Consider the following 22,130-nt stretch of genomic DNA (forward strand, 5'->3'; position numbering starts at 1 on the left):
AATTACCTGTTGGGACTACAGGGTAGATTACTGTGGTTTAGGATCAAGTGTAGTATCTCTTCTATGTCTGGATAGAACAGAGTGGTGAAAGTGATGGCATGTGTTTGTATAAAGGAGAAGACTTGGCAAATCAAGGAATGATAACCTCTACCTTTGAAGTGCCCTGCCCTTATGCAGTCTTAGAATTGCTATTATGGCCAGTATCTTCTGCTTGAATAACTTTTTTTATGACTTAGTGCTCTTCAATACACTGGACTGTGACTTGCAGGAGAGTATCAGTGAGGTTCTTTTGTGCAGTCTGTCATTTATATTGGTACTTAACTGGTTATTAGAATATCTTTTACTAGAGTATATAAGAAAATAGGAGAACCAAAGAGAGCATAATTATTACAGAAGACAGGATGTTTTGAGTGAAGGAGTATGTGTGGTAAGCTGTATCTCACTACTGTGGTGATATGGAAAATGAACCAGTTGAATTTTCTGTAGGAGGCACAATAGCTTAAGCAGACAATCTTGGGTGCTCAGTGGGTGTATTTGCCTTGCAAGATCCAGCAGTGTAAGAAAAGCAAGTGGCTAATAGGTGAAACTTAAAAGTGGAAAGCGTGTACTTCCAAGAGAGGACATCCTAGCCACTTTAGGAGAAAATGATGATAAACCTATAAACTTCTAAGCAGCTCACTCCCTGCTCCAGAACTGTTATGCATCTTGTGGCTCCATTAACCAGAAAGGCAGATTCTCCCAAACATTAATCTTGGAGACTCTCAAATCTTTGCTTAGGAGGACTGGAGGGAGTGTTACTGGTGATAGACATGGTCAGGAGTTCATGAGATGTCACTTTAAAATAGTAACTAACAAGCCGACAACACAGTCAACCTCGGTCCTATCGATGGAGTCATGTAAAAGTTATGGTCAGTGTATGGGTTGTGGTATCACTGTATATCGGAAGGCTATCCCATAATTGAACTCACAGATCAGGCACCTCAGAAATCAGACCTATGGCTACATGAAAGTCAAGACTAGGCAGGACAATAGACACAAGCTCTTATTTCATTGAAATCTGAGTTATTCTGGAAGTAGGCCTTCTTGTTTTTTAAGGACCTGTAAGACACTAAGCATTGAGGAGAACCTGATAAATTAAATATTAAATATTAAATTGACAGCAAAGTATTCAAAGCCCAGGTTGGAACATGGGCCCTTGAAGCATATGTCTTTTTTTCCCTCCTATAAGTTGTATCTGTGATGAGAACATAACTCTTTAGGTAGGCCAATTTTGGGAATTGAGGTGAAGCCAGTAGTAGTTGGTCAGGTCATGGGTCTCCAACTAGGATGACTTAATCATGAAATAGCTGGGCAGCAGGTGGCAGTACCAAATGTTCAATGGATTATACCTTGGGCATTGTGGTAGGGATGGCTTCCTGGATCTTGGACAGCCCCACTCTTAGTGAATACATTGCTGGGAGTGCTATCCTGCATTACTGTAACATTGTTATGGGGGAGGCCATGCCTTTTGACCAAGACTTGGTCCATAAAGCTGCTGTAGGATAATCAGTTGCTTCCAGGAGGCCATTCCCCCTATCAGCAGTTCAGATATAGAACAATTGTTCTTATTGGGGAGATCTGGTGTTCTGTAAACCCTGATGGATCCTTGCCCTCATCTTTTGACAGAGATATCAATGGACCTAAAAAAGTGGGTACATTGATAGCCCTACCTATGTCTTTTTTGCAACAAAGGTTTACTAGGAAGAAAGTGGAGGGAGATGGAGTAAGGTTGGGGTAACCAAGAACATAGACTGGGGCAATCAGTTCCACAAGAAAGCTTCTAAAGCCCTTGTAAAATGTAAGACATGTAACATGTCATTTTAGCACGGAACAAAACATGACTCTTCGTGTAGGAGCACTGGATAAGATGAAGTTAATATTGCTAGAAGGATTGTAAAGGAAGGATTTTTAACCTCCAAGAAGCCTAAGCTTCCTCCTCTATCATCAGGAAGTACTTTGAGCTAAGGGAAAGGGACTAATTAAGTTTAGAGGTTAAATTGGCTTTTTTTTTTTTCTGGTTTTTAGGTAGTCTGTCCTGGGCTACCCAGGATAGAGCCTCTGAATTAATGGAACCATGTAATAACTCAATAGTTGAACATATTTAAAATATCATAAGATTATAACCATATGAATCATTTTCATGATGAGGAAAGGGAGTTGGGAAGAGCTACACAAGTAACTTGGCACTAGCAATTAGCATATATACTCTCTGCTATACCTTTTCTCATGAGTAGCTATCGGGAGGTTCAGCCATATGTGGATCTTCACCTAAGTAAGGTGAGACTATTAATAGAATAGAAGTCCATCCTTGGCTATGAACGAAATTTATCCCCATATAGTTTATGGCACAGTTACTACAGACTTTAAAGTCCACAGCTCCTCATTTAAGAACAGGATAGTATGAGATCTTAGGATGTTTCAAGGTACCAAATGTGCCATCTGCAAGAAAATTTTAAGAGAGATGAGCCCTGCCTTGAAGTCTACAGATTTTTAAACGAAGTATCTGAAGAGGGCCTAGAAAACTCACTGAGTAAACAGGAGGGACAGCTCCTGGAACAACTAAGAAATGGATGATGCCACCTTTCTTAGTGCATGGTGTGGGGAAAATGGCACTGCCTTACCCAAGCTACTATTCCTAAGATTGTGCCTTATGCATGTACCCCTCATTAGCTGACAGATCACTGCTTTGTGGGATTTAACATGAAGATGAAACTTCAAAAACTAGCTTATGATGGACTAATACAGATTGCAGTAATTGTTCTTTTAATTCATTATTCAATAATAATAATTATGCATTTTACCCTGATTAAAATACTTTAAAAAAGTAAGCTTTAGTTTGGAACACATTACGTAAGGTAGTTTCTGTAGTTTGCCATCCTTTGAATTAGTCTATTAGAATCTATTGGTTAAAAGCTATAAATATTACAAATATAAAATTTCCAGCATGTTATGCATTTTAGGTTAATCACTAAAATAATACAGAAAGAATATTTTTTTTCAATCCAATGAAAAGAAATTCAACAGAAGACAGAAGGAAGAAAAAAAAGGCAAAAATATAATAAAGCCCATAACATGATGGTTGAAATACAAATATATCAGTGATTGTAAAAAAAATAAAACTAATATGTTCAATGTTCTGCTAAAATAAACAGCAGTGTTCAGGATTTAAATTTTAAAAAGTTTTAAAAAAGTTAGCTATGTGAATTTTGAATTCTCACCAGCATAGCTGAGTTCCATTTGCTCTACTATTCACCTGCATTTGGTAATTTTTAGTATTTTCTATTTTAACTGTTTTCATAGGTATGTAGTAATACATTACTTTTAAATTTAAAAAGGGAAAAGAATTAAACAGCATTGGCAAGTGTAAGGCAAGTTATCTCCTAAAGTGCTAGTAGGCAGAAATGTAAATAAGAATGGTTTTGGAAAATTCAATTTATATTAAATATTTCTTGAACACTTAAAAAAAAAAAAAGGTTAGCTATGTGTAGTTAAATGTATGTTTAAGTACGTAGGTAAACATAACAAACTAAACAGTGATCATACATTAACCAAAAGAAACCATAGTAATATTAATAGACAATTCATATTGAGGGGGGAAGTAATTATTAAAATTAAGTGAGACTATAAAAGGAATAATGTCCCAAGTAATATTTATAAACTTGTATGAATTAGCAACATAGCCTCAAAATATACAAAGCTCAAACTGAAAATTGTAAGAAATTTTTTTTTTAAAAATGAAAATAATATTCCTCAGTTCAGAGACGATACAATGAAAAGGTAAAAATAGCACTTCAGTCTTTAATGCTTACCACTGAGGGTCTCTGCGAATTATTTAAAAGGGGAGAATTCCATGGCCACAATTTTGCAAAATTTTCTAATTGTTATTTCAGTAATAAGTGAAGGGGAAGGGAAATCCAATAGTTGTGTTCCTTATTTTTGTCATCTCATTTCCTTTTCCCATCAACTTTGCTAAGTATTCTTTCTCTGTTTAACTTGAGAAATTGAGGCACAGAGATCAGATAACTTGGCTTAAGGTTATATACACAATTTGTAAAACAGGAGAGACAAACTTGTCTTGATGTCAGAATCACTACCACACTTAGCACCAACACCAGATCAATCACTGGAGGACAGTGTGGGAAAAAAGAAAGTCTAATCAGATCCAAAGATCTGTAGATGGTAAGTCCAAGAAGGAATCCTTAATTGGAGTACATTAATAAGTGTTTCAAAATAAGGGAATTAGGTTTTTTTTTTTTAAAGATTTCCTGATTTATTTTTTTAAGATTTATTTATTTATACAAGCACTGGGTACAGTCAGAAGCATGGGAGGAAGAGAGAATTCACCAAAGCCAGAGCCGGGAACAGAACAGGCTGACCGGCGAAGTACACTGCAGAGGGGAGCAGTGGGCGGCAGTAGAGATCTGCGTGCCACGTGGGACCCTCGCCTGGTGGCTGGGGATTGACCCAGCACTGCAGAGGCTGCAGGCAGCTTCACAACCCAGCGCTCAACTGCTGCGCCACCAGGGAGGCCCAGGGAATTAGTTTTTGATAGCTATATAATTAAACAGATGAGTAGCAAGACAGAAATTTAGAAAATCATACTTACCTTTATCACAAAATACATTATTTCTTTTTGCTTTCCATCGTTTGCTTTATAGCCTAAACCTGCTTATTGTGTGCTGGTGTAAAGTATTAAAACTGCTAATAAAAGTATATTCTTTATATTCCTTTCTCCTTAATGTTATTTTGTTTATTTTCAGAAGTGTTCCAAATCCTTGAATTCAAAAGTTCTCTATGTTGTCATAAATTCATGTATCCGAGTATTTTGAAATAACATTTTACTAACTGATGCTTTAAATACGCATTTTCTCTAATCATGAACAGTTTTATTTGAATTATTATAGTAACAGCCAGAGAATTTTATTAGAGGTCACAAGCACTGAAACTTTCATTTTGTACATACAGTTTTAATACAAATGAAATTGAGACTCATCTATTTACTAACAAAGTTCTATGAATTTACTGAACATTTATTACTGTATTCTTATAGCTTTCCTTACAAACCTGCTGAAACCAGATTAAATGCTCTTTTGACTCCAGTTATTACCAAATCAAATACCACCCTGTCAGTTAAAATGCCACATATTGGATAATTCCTAGTAATTATTTCTCACAGGACAGTCAAAACTTGTTTTAACTGTGACAGTCAAAACATGTTCTAACTTCCCCAAATTAGAGATTTTACTATGAATCACATAGTCAATGTCCTATTTTAGATTTTTAATGAACTATAGCTATTATGTTGGACATGGTCTACACCTTAAAGAAGTGTGCTTGAACATAGGCTTTATATATATCTCTTAGCAATCATCTAAATTATATTTTTAAAAAAGGTATCAAAAGGTATTAAAGTTCTTGTTGACATGAAAGACCAAGAAGACCTATGTTTTTATTTCATACTATAAATATTTTAGAGGTCTCTTTAAATTTGAGTTGCAAATAGCTAGCAAGGTATGATGGGTACTTTTTCAGTATTTTTGGAATAGTAAATTATAACTTGCTGAATTAGACTGATGCATTATAAAAAATACCCTATAAACATTTAAAATATTACCCTTAAAAATCACTTACTGAAAGAATTTGTAAAAGCTTTCAAAAAGCAAAGAATCTTCAATTCAGGTAAATTTATTACATTAACGTTCTATAAAACTTATTTTATGGAAGGCTCCCTACGTTTTTTCAAAGCATAACTTCTTAGTCCTGAGTTCAGTTTCATTTTATAACTCACACTGGAATGTAATTAAATAAATCAAGTGATAATGAGGAAGAAGCCTATTTTAGTATTATAGGAAAAACTTTACTAAGGTAACTGGAAATATGTATGGTTAACTGCATGAAATGTGATGTTGAATTTTCATGCCATTTTAAGATTTTTGAAAGGATTTTTTGCTGAATATAGAGGAAATGTTATTAACATTCATTATGATTGTCTGATATATAAAAAGTTGTAAATCCTCAAAGTAGAAAGTTTTTTCTTACTAAAATTTTGTCCACATAAAAATCAGCATCTAGAAGGTAATTAATTCAAAACAATTTTTAAATAAAACATTCTTGGATGTAGGTGATGTCATAAAATTCGTTTTCTAGCCTAAGGGAGAGTATATGTCACTTCCCTTCCTTTTTCCATAATCCATGGTGACTGTCTAAAATGGTGGGGCTATCACCTCTAGGGCATAAAAATAATATATAACTATAGCTAAGTGTAAAGATTAGGAAATTAACCAGATGTTAGAAAGAGAAAAAAATAGTTACAACTTACTGCTTAACATTGAGAGTAGGGAGAAGAGGAATAGCTAAGTACAATGATGTTATCAAAAGATGTTCAGATAGTCAATATGTGAAGGTAGTTAAATCTGACCTCAAGTGTTTTTTAAAATAAGCCATTCTCTAAAGAGACGTAACGAGGGCACAGGCATAAGAATCTATTTGATAAAGAGGATTTTTGTTGAGTTTATTTCATTTTCCCTTTGGTATAGATATTAGGGTAGTAAATGCATTACTTTAATTGAAAGCTATTCTCATATGTAGTTGGAGATAGTCTGAATAAAATAAACCTAAAGTTAACTTTGCTAGTCAGTATTTGGGTATTTAAGATAGGGCATGAAAAATTTACATGTATTAGTATCTTTTGAAAATATTTTCATAATAGGTCAAACACTAGTAAATATTTTTGGAAGTTGATGTGTTGTAAAAATGTATTCAGTGGATATTGTATAGCTTTCTTTGATACCAAAGTTAGACATGTTAAAAACGAATATTCTAAATATGATTAGCAAGAAACACATTGGAAGTATTAAAAATCATCTCATTTTAATGTATGGTTTAAAATTATTATTCTTTAGATGTTTTTTCCAAAACCACAAAGAAAAAAAAGATATGCTTTTTAAAAAATGATTAAACATTTTCTTTTTCTTTGATTGGTTGCTTGAGAACTGTGTGAGGCTAAGACTATTTATTATTAAATATTAACTTGCAAAAAGGACCTTAATAGTTAAAGACTACAATGATCTTTTATACTTATTAAAGCTGTTTTTGCTATCATGGATATGTCGCATCAATCTATAAAATAAGAACAAAATATCACAACTTAAGCAGAACAGGTTTTTTTGTACATCAGTGAATTTTCATGCCATCTCCATTTTTCTTTACTTTTTGTCTGGAGAAAAAAAATGAAAAACACTTAAACTGTAAATTGTTTTGGAGCTAAATGGAATTACTTTTGGACTTCTGAAAATCTGTAAAAGTTTTAGAACAAAAATGTGTTGGTATATACTGAATAAGCCTGACTAATAAATACAGCATTAAAATGTATACTGAAAACATCAGACAAGCAGATTATTTAAATAGATTGTTTCATGATATTTTTGACTAGCCCTCTAATTACAGAATACTGGACCTTAACACACAGCTTGTTATATTCAAAATAAATATAGCAAAATAAAATATTCTCAATAGATGAAGTGGCCTTAGGATGTGCTAGAATATTCTGTACTATGACTATGCTATTACATTTTTTCCCTCAATCTAAATATTTTAGCCTGAAAATATGGTGATATAGCCAATAAATATATACATAAGTGGATAATTCATTATCCTTTATGGGACGGGATAAAAAATTAATTTAAATTGTAATAGGGTGATCATCTTCCTAATACAAGGCTTTGATATATAATTCTTATTTTTCCTCAAAAGAAGTACAAACTAACTTTGGTTTATGGAATATTCATGAAATTAAAATTCATGAATTAAAATTAATTCACAAATTAAAATTTGTGCTAGAATTGCACAAATTTCTATAAATGCTAGAATAAAGTTCCTTTTAGTCAGTTTAAATATTGATATTTATATACTGTATTTTCACTTCTATTTTTAATCCAATCTACTATAAAAGGAATATAACATTTTTATAGAAGAAAGTTGGAATATATATTAACAGGAAGGATTTAAAGTTAGCATGACCATTTTTTAATTTTGAAAAATAGTATGGCAGTTTTTACTTATAAAATAATTTCTGTAAGAGTAGATAATCATAGCGTCTCTATATTAAAGATAAAATATGTTATAGGTAAGTTTTATTCAGTCAAGATTAATGTTTTGAAAACCTAGCAACTTGACAAACTAAGACCTAAATGAAAGATATAAAGGGGTATTAGTAAGTGTTGCTGTGTTAAAGGAAGAAACCTGTATTGAATCTGACATGATATGCAGTAAATGCTTATAAGAGCCCTAATATTTCATGTATGAATGACAGGGCCAGAAATAGATTTGGAGATACCTTTAAGTATATTTAAGAATGGTGTCAACTTTAAACATAGTAGTTCGCATAAAATAAATAGTTGATTGTGATACAACATTTTTTATGTTTTATATAAACAATTTTTATATGTATTAATATCTACCAAAATTTCTAATGTAAACCTTGAGTTTGAAATATCTTATCAAAAACATTAATACAAGCAAAATATATACAAACCTAAATCCACTGAAAACAAAATAATGTGGAAGTTAGAATTTTCTACACTAAAACAGTAGTGTAGAAACAGTATTTTTCTCCCTAAAACAGTATTTTTAGGAATTTATTGTAAACAGTCTGTTGTGTATATTCTGTATATGCCATGGCTGTCTATAAATATGACACCTGAAATCAAACTGGAAAACCCAAATATCAAAGATGTTTTTAAGTGGCTGGATATGACATTGTCATATTGATAAGATATCCAGATGATGACCAAAATTTTAAAACTTTATCAAGATATTGGTTGTTTTATAAATATTACCTATGTTCTATTTGTTACACACTATAAGTCTATGTTACTTAAGTGTGTGTGAGTAAAGGAAACCATGCTTTTATCCTGCATCTCTGATGTTCTGGCTGTTAAGACTTTTTAAATTTCCTTAAAAGGCAAAAACATTTAATTGTAAGCACATCCAATACCCTCATATTTGTTATCAGACCACACATGGCCTAGTTTTCCATTATTGGATAAAATAGTTTTCTAAAACTCTACTTAACAGAATCAGTAGAGGAAGGTAGAGTAAGAATTGAATCCTCTGCTCTGAAATCTTTCCTAGGATGAAAGTGTGGACTTCGAGAATATCGAGGTTTCAAACCTATAGATGACGGTTGAGAAAAGCCTCTTCTCACAGAATGTAACCTTGGTTCCTATTAAGAGATTTAAAGAAAATTAGGGTTTTAATGCACTTTAAATGGCTCTTATAATTACTTAAGGGAAAGATTTTAAAAATAAGATTAACTTGGTCTGGATTCTGAGAAGGTGTGCTTTGGGAAATTCTCATTAGAAAGAGTAGGTTATTATATAACCTGTTTCCACATAGATACCAAAATTAGAGTTAGGTCCTGTGACTGAGGAAGCAACTACCCAGAGAAAATAAGTGAATTATTAATAGATTTTCATATTAATAGAGTAACATTTTATCCTACTGTTAAGCATCTGGTATACAGACTGTTCAATAAATGATTTTATTTGATCCTTTGCCAAACATCGCATTGTTAGAGATACTGTTTTGCTCAAGATACTTGAAAACAGGAAAATTGAAGCTAAGGTATCAATAATGACTACTTATCTACTTCAGAAATTAGTGTTTAGCTAAATCCTTCTTTTCCTGAAAATCTCATCATTTGCTCTACCTGCTTTTTTTTTTTTTTTTAAGATTTATTTATGTATACAAGAGCTGGGGTTACAGGCCAGAGTTGCGGGGAGTGGTGTGTGTGTGAGAGGATTCACCAGAGACAGAGTGGGGAACAGAACAGGCAGACTGACTGAAATACACTGTTGAGGGGAGCAGTGGGTGAGATAGGAGAGATAGGAATGGTCTGCCTTGCCATCTGGGTTGCTCCCTGGCCAGCCTGGGATCAAACTCATGCTGCAGAGGCTGTGGATTGCTTCATAGTGTGATGCTTAACCCCTTGTGCCACCAAGGAGGCCCTGCTCTACCTGCTTTAAATGATTTGAGTTTGAAGTCGTGAAGATATGCAAGCATCAAGTAGCCTGAGTTTATCTTACAAAGCTAAATTAAACTTTGGAAGTAGCACTTAAGCCAAATCAATTACCCATCCTGAATATGACAACAGAAATGTAACACCAGGTATCTTAGTAGTTCTTCTGAAAACTAGCAACTTAAAAATAGTTAAAGGAAATGAACTAAAAACTTGTAAGATATAAAGCAAAATATTCTGAGGAGGATGTTTGTTTATATACTGTTACATTTTTCATAATTTGGGCTATATGCCACTCTCTTGACTACCAAGACTTTGATCATGTCTACTAACAATGAAACAACTTGCAAGTGTGAGAAAAGGCAACCATCAGCGTTAAGTCTTAGGAAAAATGAGTAATTTTTTCTTTGGCATATCAGACCTAGAGGCCTATAGGATTAAAAATGTGTTATTACAGAGAATAATTCACCTTACTTCAAGATACTTTATGAAGTTATAAAATAGTCTTCTAATTAGAAAAGAACTATTTATGAAGTACTGTAAAATAATTTAAAGGTATTGAAATCAGTGTGAAAAAATTGACTTCAATGACATGAGGCTATATAGTACCTTTTGAGGTAAGGAGATTTCACTAGGCAATTATGATAATGATTCACTTATCTTGGAGCCACGCACATTTATATCAGTTTAAAAAGTGGCAAGACTCTAGTACTTGTCATTAGGATATAAGAAAAGAACAAGAATAAACCTTTCCCTAAATAACAAACACTACATGGAGTGTCCACATAAAGATTGATAAATGTCTGTATTGTAGTTATTCACAACAAAAGTAGAAAGATGAAAAACAACTGAATGTTCGTTTGTTTTTATTGGCGAACTTAATGCTCTCGAAAACATGGGGAAATGTGCATGGTCACAATATATAATGAGTAGATGCCATACCCTTTAGATATCTTTTTCTACAGAGGGATTAAAGTTATTCTGGGATAATTTAGAGGGGTTTTCTTCTCATGTGGTGTTCTTACACTTCCTTGAATGCTGACTTATATAATACTTTAAAAGAAAATTTTTGATTAACAATCTAAAAATTGAGTTCTAGGGTACTTCTGTTTGCACTATTTTAGTTTAGGAAACTGGTTAATTCTCAGTTCACCTGGTAAAAGCATGATTAAACAGTTAATCACATTTATTTTAGAATTGAAATGTTTTTCTGATCCAGACTCCCAGACACTGGATTGAAACAGACACTGTGAGTCAAAAATTTAATTTATATGAGATTTAATTTTAGTGATTCAATGAAAGTTGGTTTGTAACTCTTGGATGGGACTAAAATTACTTCTTAAAAGAACTGTATTCTCCAAGGATCTTATACTGTCATTTCTCCACCTCCTTCCTATAAAAGCATTTGCTTCTTTGCAGATGACAATTTATTAGTAATCATAGGTTTTGGGTTCTACTACTAAATAGTAATGTCATTTGGGCCATTCTCTTAACCTTTCTAAGCCTCACTTCTCTTATAAAAAGTTGCCCGATTAGTTCACAAAAACATTGAGTGGAAAACAAAAAAAATGAGGCAATGTATTTGAAGTGCTCATTAATTTAAGGTATTATTCTTACACTTGAAAATATAGTAAGCAAAAACATGATATTATAAGTATGATTTTATAGATTACCATCAACAACAAAGTTAATACTATTTTTGTAAGGAATTATTATCATGGACTTTAAATAATCTGCAGTGACGTACCAAATTTTTCTTTAGAATGGCCTAGTAATTATACAGCAAATTTAGTTACAAATGTTAAGTTACTAATATTTTCAGACTAATATCTTTAAACTTGTTGATGCTATAGTCCTTAAGTCACATGAATCTTATGATTTCATGACTATAACATAGGGGAACAGGCTTATACCTAGACATAATTCAATTTATTTAAATGGTTTTTATCAAGGTCTGAATCAAAGCTTCAGGATTAAAATAACAGAGGAATTCAGGTCTATTCTGTATGAATCAATCCCTTTGATACTATACTCTTTGATTCCAGTTTAATGTTACCACATTCATTTTGCAATATATCAGTAGTTTCATCTACATTGCAGTTTTCTTGAAACAGTCTAGGTTTGTGCCTAATAAAATTTCATTTTTGAAAAATAATCTTTGAATAGCACTATGTTGGTCAATAAGTATATATTTCAAAAATTATATTTTAATTATTTTTGGTATACCTTTCACCTTACATGTCTTGTTTTGAATGATAAATATATCACTTCTGCATTTAGTAAGAAGTTGCAGCACATATCAGTAAAGAACTTTCTGACTACTATGAAAAGTGAAAAATATCAGAGGAACTTGTCCATAAGTAAAATATCCTGCATTTTTATAAAGATAATCAAGTCAAGTCTTTCTGTTGTTCAATGAAGGTAGGAGTGAGATTCAAGAGGAAATGTATGCTGGAAAACAAGAACTTCTAAATCTGAATCCATGTAATCATATATTTCAGAGAAGGTTAAGCTATAATTCATACTGGAATTCGGTAAGTCTCTGAGAATGTAATTATCTCAGAAAAGATGTTACATTCTTATCCATGACCCTCTTGAGACTGACACTAATTACAAGCTTGTCTTACTAAAATAGAACAAATGGCACTTTATTAATTTTTAAACCTTTTGTTTAAAAAGATTTATTTATTTACTTATGCAGACAAGAACTGGGGTCTAGGCCAAAGGAGTGGGGAATGAGAGGACTTACCAGAGACAGAATGGGGAGCAGAACAGGTAGATCCACTGAAACACAGAGCTGAGTGGAGCAGCAGCAAGACAGGAGGCAAGAGGAGAGGTATTAGTTGCCTAGCCAGGATGGAAATCAGGTCACAGTGGCTGGTGATAGCTTGATAGCGCTGAGACTTAACCCCTGTGCCACCAGAGAGGCCCCAAATGGTACTTAATTAAGAACAGAAACAAGATTCTTTTGAAAATGTATGACCTAAGATTTAATGATGCCAATGAGAACTATATTATTGATTACTTTTACTTACAGATGTTTAAGATGCTTTTTTTTTTTTTAAATTTATTTATTTGGGCCTTCCTGGTGGTGCAGCAGTTGAGCGCTGGGCTGCGAAGCTACCCACAGCCTCTGCAGCACCGGTTCGATCCCTGGCCGCCAGCGAGGGTCCCACATGGTGCAGCAGACCTCTCCTGCTGTGCCCGCTTCACCTCTCAGCAGTGTACTTGGTCAGTCTGTCTGCTCTGTTCCCCACTCTGGCTCTGGTGAATCCTCTCACTCCCTGCAACTCTGGCCTATACCCCAGCGCTGTATGCATAAATAAATTTTTTTAGAAGATTTATTTACCCACCCATACAAGCACTGGGTACAGTCAGAAGTGCAGGAGGGTGAGAGAATTCACCAGAGCCAGAGCAGGGAGCAGAACAGGCAGACTGACCAAAGTACACTGCTGAGGGGAGCAGCGGGTGGGTCAGGAGAGGTCTGCTGTCCATGTGGGTTGCTCCCTGGCTGGCTGGGAATCTAACTCATGCTGCAGTGGCTGCAGACAGCTTCATAGGTTGCATCTTAACCCTTGCGCCACCAGGGAGGCCCCTAAGACGCTTACTTTTAGGTATAGAGGTTTAAGATGTTTGATTTGAGGGATGTTTAATAAAGAAAGCAAACTAAGTGGGTGATTCATAAGAAGTGATGATATTTAGAATGAATTTTGGATATTTTCTCAAATATTTAGAGGATAATAAGGAAAGCTGAATTTTCTGTAGTGTGTGTATAAAGTTTAAGCAAAGGTTATAATGACTTAGGAAGTATTTTCAAGTAGCAAATGAGTAGATTAAATGAGTCATACAATGTTAAATTTATAGTCTAAACCAGAATTTTTAAAAGAATTTTTAATTTAAAAAATGCAGATTTGCTGAAGTGTAATACAAAATGTCCGTATTTCATTACTATCTAGGGTTGAACTGTGAAATCCTTTGAGGAAATGGGATAACCTTTTGAAATCAAGAATAAGGCATAGACATATATAAAACCATGTGTATTAACTAACATTCTTTCTAGTTTCATCTGCCCTTTAGGAATTAGATACAAAGGTAACTCTGCTTAATTAAAAAATTGCTTTTTATAGTATTTATAATATAGAAAGCAAAAGAAATTGAGTATTAAAATGTTATAACATTCTAAGTTCAAACAAAAGCTATCCATGTTCTCTCTTTCCTCCTCCTCCTCTCCACTTTGAAAATGTTTACTCTGTTATTATGAACCATTGTAAAACACATGGAGATTTTAGAGTACCAATGTATTCAGAAATAGAAGGAAAGAAGCTGTGAAAACCAAGAACACGCTCTTAAGTATGATTTAGCTGTGTTTAAGTTAGATTCCTTAAAGCAAAACATTGCCTGAATATTTTCATGTTAATTGGATTTAGTTTTTTTGTTTAATAGGTTATCTCCTTAATCTTATTTTTAGACAGGGAAAGATCCTTTTTCTATTGCTTTTATTCCCTAAATCTAGAATTTGAGTTACTGTTATTAGGTATTTAGCCCAATGTAGACATCTTTTTGTGGGAAATACCCTGTGAATTTAATACCACTGATAATATGGTTAGAAGTAGGCAAAACTCTTGTAAAATTAAGTATGCTTGATTGTACTTCTAGCTTAAAGCAATATTTCAATGTTAAAACTGAGATTACAGTACATAAATAATATATACATAGTAAATATTCTTCAGCCCTATCTTTTTCAGTCAAAAAATGTTAACAGAATTCTGTGGATAAGACTCAGGTTATATAAAAATATGGATAAAGGCTATCCAAAATAGAAAATAGAGTGTCTTCAGAATGGTAATAACCAGAAGGGGGGAATTCTAGATGGAATTTGGTCTTTCTCATCAGCACACTTGATTTTTAAAAATTGATCCAAACAATAAGGGTATGTTACTTTTAGAAAAAGCTGGAAAGGAGAATTTTAGGTTGAATAGGTAGGAAATTCTTTTCAGATTGAAAGAGGACAAATGGTAGGCTTAGGAAATTAATGGGACAGGAAGAGTACAACTTGATTTTTAGTGTGGACTATTCTAAATGGACAACTGCTTTTAAAAGCATTGAAACCTATTAGAGATCTATAGAAAATGCCATAAAATTTGTCACTGGTAAGTAATGGGAGGAAAATAAATGCTAAGAACTTTGAAGCAGTTACTTTGAAGTCTTTACAATTCAGAGAAAAAATTTTACTCTCCTCATAAAACAAAATAACAATCAAAAAAACTATCATGGCTTCAAAGCATTATTCCCTCCCCCGGGGGGGGGGGGTGGTTTGGGCTTTCGGAGATACATCTTATCCACTGCTTTCCACAAAGAAGGAAATGAAAGAAGTGTCTAGTCAAAGGGCTTTCTTAATAACAATTCTCTCTACCCGTGGCACACTGGAATCTAATAGATACATCCCATATAAATGTGAGGATCTAGGGCCTACCAACTTTCCTCTGATGAGGAACAAAAACCCGTAAGTTAAATACTCTTTGCAGGGGAGGAAGGGAAGGGCTTTATCCCTCAAGTAGAGGGTCAACTTGTCACATCTCTGTTTTCCAAAAGTACAAGATGTTTATGACTCATATTCCCTGTAAAGAAACACTAGATGACAATTACTCATGGGTATACATCTTGATACAAATACAAAATGGAGATTAATATACTAGCTTCATTTAGAAATTATGAAACAAAATATTAGTAAGTAAATATTGACTAAACTAAGAAATTATTCAAATGAGGAAAACTGATAACTCCACAGATGGAAACATTTAAAATTACATGTTTTAAGATCAATAAAATGTTTTAATGATTTTCTGTCCTGCTACTATATATCTTCACTATAATACAATCAGGCTTGGCATTATATTAGCTGATATTATTTAAGTAACATGGCTAAAAAGAATAAAACTGGAAATCTTTAAATCTGCCAGTTCACTAGTTTGAAATCTGTCTGGCATTTTCCATCTGCAGATACTGACAGATTAGAGAGTAGGGTAAAAACAAGATAATCATGAAACTAGTATTTAGAAAAATGAAGGAGAACTATGTCACATGAAAAAGAGAAAAAAGTAATGATGTGAAATAAAACAAGTGATCTAGGAATGACACTTATTTGTGAGAGGAACCAGGAGAATGCAGAAAATGTTAGCAAGTTCATGCAGTATGTAAAAGCACAAAGACAAATGCATATAACTGGTCCAATAGACAGCAGCCACTGTAGTTGCAGTCAATGGCATTCAAATTGGAAGGACAGAAGCTGATATATTTTCAATAATTTATGCACAGAAATGAAAATGCTGAATATAGGTGAAAGAAACAGAACCAATTATGAATTTTTATATTCTTTGGGTAAAGTTTTACCCTTTTTCTTTTTTAAGTCTATAGAGATTTTAGAATAAAGTTGTAGTCAAAGTATAGATTTAGGGACCAACAATTTACTACTAACAGGGCATCTATCAAAGTTGGATTGGATGCTCTCCTAAAGTCTTAGCGACTCCTTTGGATTCTGTTTTTCACCCCCCCCCCCAAAAAAATTTATTCATTCATATAAGAGTTGGGGTATAGGCCAGAGATGCGGGGGGTAAAAGGATTCACCAGAGACAGAGTGGGGAACAGAACAGGCAGACTGACTGAAGTACACTGCTGAGGGGAGCAGCGGGTGAGACAGGAGAGGTCTGCTGTGCCATGTGGGTCACCTCCCTGGCCGGAGATTGAACTCACGCTGCAGTGTCTGCGGATTGCTTCATAGATTGAGTCCTAACCCCTTGCGCCACCAGAAAGGCCCTGGATTCTGTATTTTACTACTATTGAAGCACTACTTCTGGGAAAGAAAGAATTTTTATATATATGACTTTAATTCATAGATCCAGGAAACACTCCTATTAATGGGCATTGTCATGTATACATTTGTTTGAAAATATTTATTGGCAGAAATTTATAAAGTAATGTTATAAATTATCATACCTCTTTTTCCAAGGCATCCTTCTGAAATCAGTTGACAGAGGAAGTGAAAGTATTAATTTTCTGAGATCCTTTATTTTTTGACATGCTACCATCTATCTATTTCTGATTATATTAGAGAATTTGGAAAAACAGGTTGTGAAGTTACTACCTTGTGATTTTGGCATATGCGTATTTGTGTTATCCATTTCACTCTAAACAAAGAAGGAATTGCAGATGTCTTAAAACTGGCCTTTCAAAATGGGAACTAAATAAGTAAAAACTTTTCAAATTTATCTGTAGAAGATAGACTATTAAAAAAGGGATATATAATTAAGGAGAATTTTTGTCCTCCCATTTTGTTTTTAGGAGTAACATGTTTGGGCTATCAAGCCAGGTCATGAAGAAAGTTAATGATGTCTTCCATATATTTAGGTTGGTGATAAAGTCCACAATTTTGAATAGCGTTTGAAAATAAAGCTAAATTTTATGAAAATATTATGTATAGGCATATGTGTGTAGCTTTATGTGTATATGCATATAACTCATAGATGTATATGTAGTTTATACAGCTTTGTGGAAGAAATACACTTGGGTAACATCATCAAAATTCCTTATCCAAAAATATATCATTAATTTTTATTAACAGTCCAGGATTTGTTTAGCATCATGTTTAACACTATGAAAATCAAAACATTAACTTTTTTTATTCTGAAGGATAGTGCTATTAAAAGAAGATCTTTAACATCAGTGGTTAATATTTTTTATTTACATAACAAAAACGTTTGAAATTTCATTGTGGGACTTAGTCTATTTACATTTCTAGAAACTGAGAATAATTAATGTACATGGGATCCTTGTATGCTTGTATATATTTATATATTCATATAGTCATGTTATTCTAGTGTAACCATTTGATTAGCTAACATTCATTATGGTTTTGAAAGAAATGCCCTATTGGACTCACCAGGAAAATCACTGGGGTCTATGTTCTATTATTTTTGCTCCTGATCATAGAATATTTCTGGGGATAGAATAGGAAAGAGAGGAGACAGATTAGGGTAATGCCAATATTTATGGCTTTCTCCCTCTTCTAAAATTAGGAATTCAATTAAAGAACTACAAATAAATGCAAGGACTGCTTTTATACTATAGGAATTTTAGTGATAGAAACTCTTATGATTTGTTCTGTAACTTTTGAACAATGGCTTTACTTCCCCATTTATTTTCTAATTTTATGATAAAAGTAAGATTTAGAATTAGAATCTAAAATTTTCATTTGGTATTAAGATAAAGCTTTGTTTTTAATAAAAATAATTGTCCTTTTAAAAACTGTAATTCAATATATTGTAATATGTAAGTGAAAACATCAAAAGACTAAGCATTCAAAGAACACTTAAATATAGTGGAATGTCATGGGATTAGTCATGACAAATATATGTCATGGGATTAGTCATGACAAATACAGTCAATGTTACGGGATCAAGTCAAAGGTGAGTTATTATCACAACGATTCTATTAGGTGATCTAGATCATATAAAACTTGGTACCAAGTGGCTGGTACTATATAGGAAGCTTGCAGCATTATCTCAAACATTAGAGAAAAAATTTAATGTAGTCAAATTAATTATATGCAAAAGACAACAATAATGATCATGTTGATGGTATTTCTAATATTTGGAAAATGTTATAAAAAAGTATAAATGCTACTCAAATTCTGAAAACCAGGAAGAAGCAAAATTAAACAGTACCAGTAACAAATAAAAATTAGACAAAAGCACAATAAATCACAAAACTGGCGAGTAGAACTGAATCATTAAAATTAAATGTACTGTACACTTAAAGGCATGGAAATATTTAAAATTCTATTAGAATTAAAAGTAATTCTTAATTCTAAATATTAAAATAAATAGCAAAAATTAGAAACATAACATCTAAAATGTTCAGAAGAAGAGAAATAACACAAAGCAAAGCAAATGAAAGACACCTCACTATTCCCAATGTGGTTATTATTTATGGAATGGAAAAAACATGTGGAGAATGTCACTACAGTTAGGTTAACACATAAAAAAGCCAACATTCCACATCTACCTAAATAATTTTGCAGAACAGCTGAAAAAGAAAATTTCATCAAATTTAGAAAGCTAATAGTGGAATAAATAGTATGGCAAGGTATTAACGAACCCTAAGTTTCACAATGGGCAGCTTCTAGCCGGTTTGTTGAAGCTGGATCTTGGTCACACAAGGATCACTGAACAAGAAATCAGTTGAGCTGGACTAGAGCTGCCCAATTGCCTTAATAATGAATGCTCCACACTGTCTGTTAAGTAAAGAGAAATAAAATATTGATCAGAAAGACTAAGCAGAGTAAAAACAAAAGAATAAGTTAGAGTAAATGAATGTAAGACATCAATGATCATTTACTAAAAACTTGCAGAACATGTGGTACTGAATATGGTATAGTGTTATTTCAGGCTTCTGAACTCAAAAAAGGCTTGCACCCTGCTCTCTGAGTGCTTACAGTCTATTTTAGATAATCTCTAGTGTGATGGTATAAATGTTTAGCACATAAAAATGAGGACCAGGGCCTCCCTGGTGGCGCAGCAGTTGAGCGCTGGGCTGCGGGCAGCCCCGCAGCCTCTGCAGCACCAGTTCGATCCCCGGCCCCCTGGGCAAGGGTCCCACTTGGCGCGCAGACCTCTCCTCAGCAGTGTACTTCTTCGTCGGTCTGCCTGTTCTGCTCCCTGCTCTGGCTCTGGTGGGTTCTCTCACCCTCCCGCGCTTCTGACTGTACCTAATGGTTGTATAAATAAATCTTAAAAAAAAAAAAAATGAGGACCAGTCAATACAGAAACCAAATGATAATGATGAAGACTTTATTAGGTGAGTTTTTAAAAACTTTTTTTTTTTAAAAGGGGAGTAGAGATTGGTAGAAACTATTTAGAAAGTTGTTCAAAACTCCCAAAATTCCCTTCAAGTTGGCATTGGTGGGGCAGGCATATTGGTATTTCTGTCATATAATCAGAAAAATATACCTGTGTCATCCTGAGTTATTTAATTTTTTGCTTTCTTTCTCCACATACTGAAGATTATTTTTTTGTGTTAAGGTTAATTTGGGTAAAAAACAACTACAATAACAACACAATTTGCTGTGATCTTTCTGGGACTTTGGGCATAATATGATCAACTCCTCATTTTAGGAGGTCAAGCTGCCTTACAACATATTTTAAATTCTGAATAGGCTCAAAATTTTTCATATTTGTTCCTTATCTCAGAGCAATGCTGTCTGATAGAACTTTCCATGTTGATGGAAAAATTGTAGCCACTAGCCACAGAGGCTATATAGTACTTGAAATGTGGCTAGCTGCAACTGTAGAATTCAATTTAAAATTTCACATTAAAATTAACTTGCCTCTTACAGCTAGTGAGTACCATATGGGGACAGCATGGCTCTAGGGAATAAAATTGTCTGGTTTGCTAGTCTGTATTTCTCTGGCTTCTCCAATACCACTTAATATTGTTCAGTGTTACTTTCAGTGTCTAGAACATTGGCTAACACATGGTAGGTGCGCAATAAATATTTACTATGTGATTGTAAGCTACTGTGGTAATATATAACTAGAATGCTTGCTACTACTCATAGCTTACTGGCAATTTGCTCTAATTTTCTCAGGAAAAACAGAACTGTTCTATTTAAAACTGCTTGTTACCACAATTTATAGCAACTCAGTATGCTTAGAGAGAAGAGGAGCAAGTGATAGCTACATTTTGGCTCAAAGAAAAACACAAATAGTTGTATATGAATAATTTAGGTTGATAAGTATGAGGAAACAAAGGAGAATATTTAAGGGTAAGAAATTTGCTTAAGTATGAGATAAGAATAGTAAGAGGGAAAACACTAACTACAGATTAAAAAAAAACCTTAATTCAGACTTTATGCATGACTAAAGGATGAAAATGAAAGATAGAAAACTCTTGAGGAAATATAGTACTATATAGTATTTGGTAGTATAGTAATCTGGTTAGGCAAGAATAGTGTTTAGATAAAGGATTTGGCAGGGGAAAGAGAAATGCATCTATTATTCTCAGCAAGTTTGTGAGCTAAAAAAGGGACTCAAAATAGTATAAATAGACCATAACATCAAGAGATCAGAAAAATCACCAGTAATGCTTTTAGAGAAGAAAGAAGGATTCACTAACATATAACAGGTGAAAGTTCTGAAAATAAAGTCTAAGGAACTGCATAGTCATGATTTTCAGTTTGAGGAGGTAGTGACTATCCATGTCTTGTTAGGAAGAGAATCACAGCACTGGTGTCAAATTAACACTTAGATATTATTAAAACACAGAAGAAAGGCCAACTTAGAGGACAAAGAGAACTGTACCGTGACTACAAACTGGTAAACGAGGATGAAACATATTTCTGAAAGAGACTGTAAGATCAAACTGAATGCAAGGAAAGAGAATCAAAAAAAAAAAAGGAAAGAGAATCACATTCAAGAATTAATCAAATCTGAGTACAGACTAGTTGACAGTACTGAATTAAAGAGAATCTAAGAGGATAAGAACTAGGACAAGACTTGGGATTTGGCTAACAAGAAATATTAAATATTGGCAATAAATATTAGGTAAGTAGTTTGAGTAGATCTCTCAATATTGAAGGAATATTCATTTCATATGGGAGGACAGACATGAGCTTTTCTGAAACAGGTATGTTTAAAATATTATTAATGAACTATGTAATACAAAATCTAACTGCTTGTTATCACGTGTCCTCCAAGTAGGGTAAGACATTACCCAAAAGAGTTTAGGAAACAATTCTGTAAAAGATTAAAGTTGGCTGGGTTGTATCTTAAGTAGTGAAAAGATGTTCATTCAAGTAGTTGGTGCTAAGGGGAAGGAAAAAAGATTATGTATAAGGGAAAAAAGTTCAAATAGATGGAATGACAGGCTCAGGATGCAAGGAGAAAAAAATGGAACTTGAATGCTAAAAATGTGAAAATAAAATATGCCACATGATGAAAAGATTCCCTCTCATAAAAGATGTATAAAATTTACTCAGAATACTGTATCAACTACTCTCTTCTTTATACAGTAGTATCTC

The 22,130-nt window shown here is 33.4% G+C and overlaps 1 protein-coding gene across 2 annotated transcripts in view; it reads right to left on the minus strand.

The window, feature by feature from the left end:
• Positions 1-9,103: 9,103 nt before the first annotated feature.
• Positions 9,104-22,130, minus strand: part of BOLL (boule homolog, RNA binding protein) — a gene marked incomplete at both ends in the record, with an annotated part of 40,617 nt that continues 27,590 nt past the window's right edge. The window contains one exon of one of the 2 annotated variants that reach the window (XM_084229459.1): positions 9,104-9,262. In XM_084229459.1, coding sequence (XP_084085585.1) covers positions 9,104-9,262 — 159 coding nt within the window. Of the gene's footprint in view, positions 9,263-19,322; positions 19,347-22,130 lie in introns of those variants that run through there. The other variant, XM_084229460.1, reaches the window with a different exon arrangement.

Source organism: Talpa europaea (genome assembly GCF_964194135.1).
Source record: "Talpa europaea genome assembly, chromosome: 1".
Lineage (NCBI taxonomy): Eukaryota > Metazoa > Chordata > Mammalia > Eulipotyphla > Talpidae > Talpa > Talpa europaea.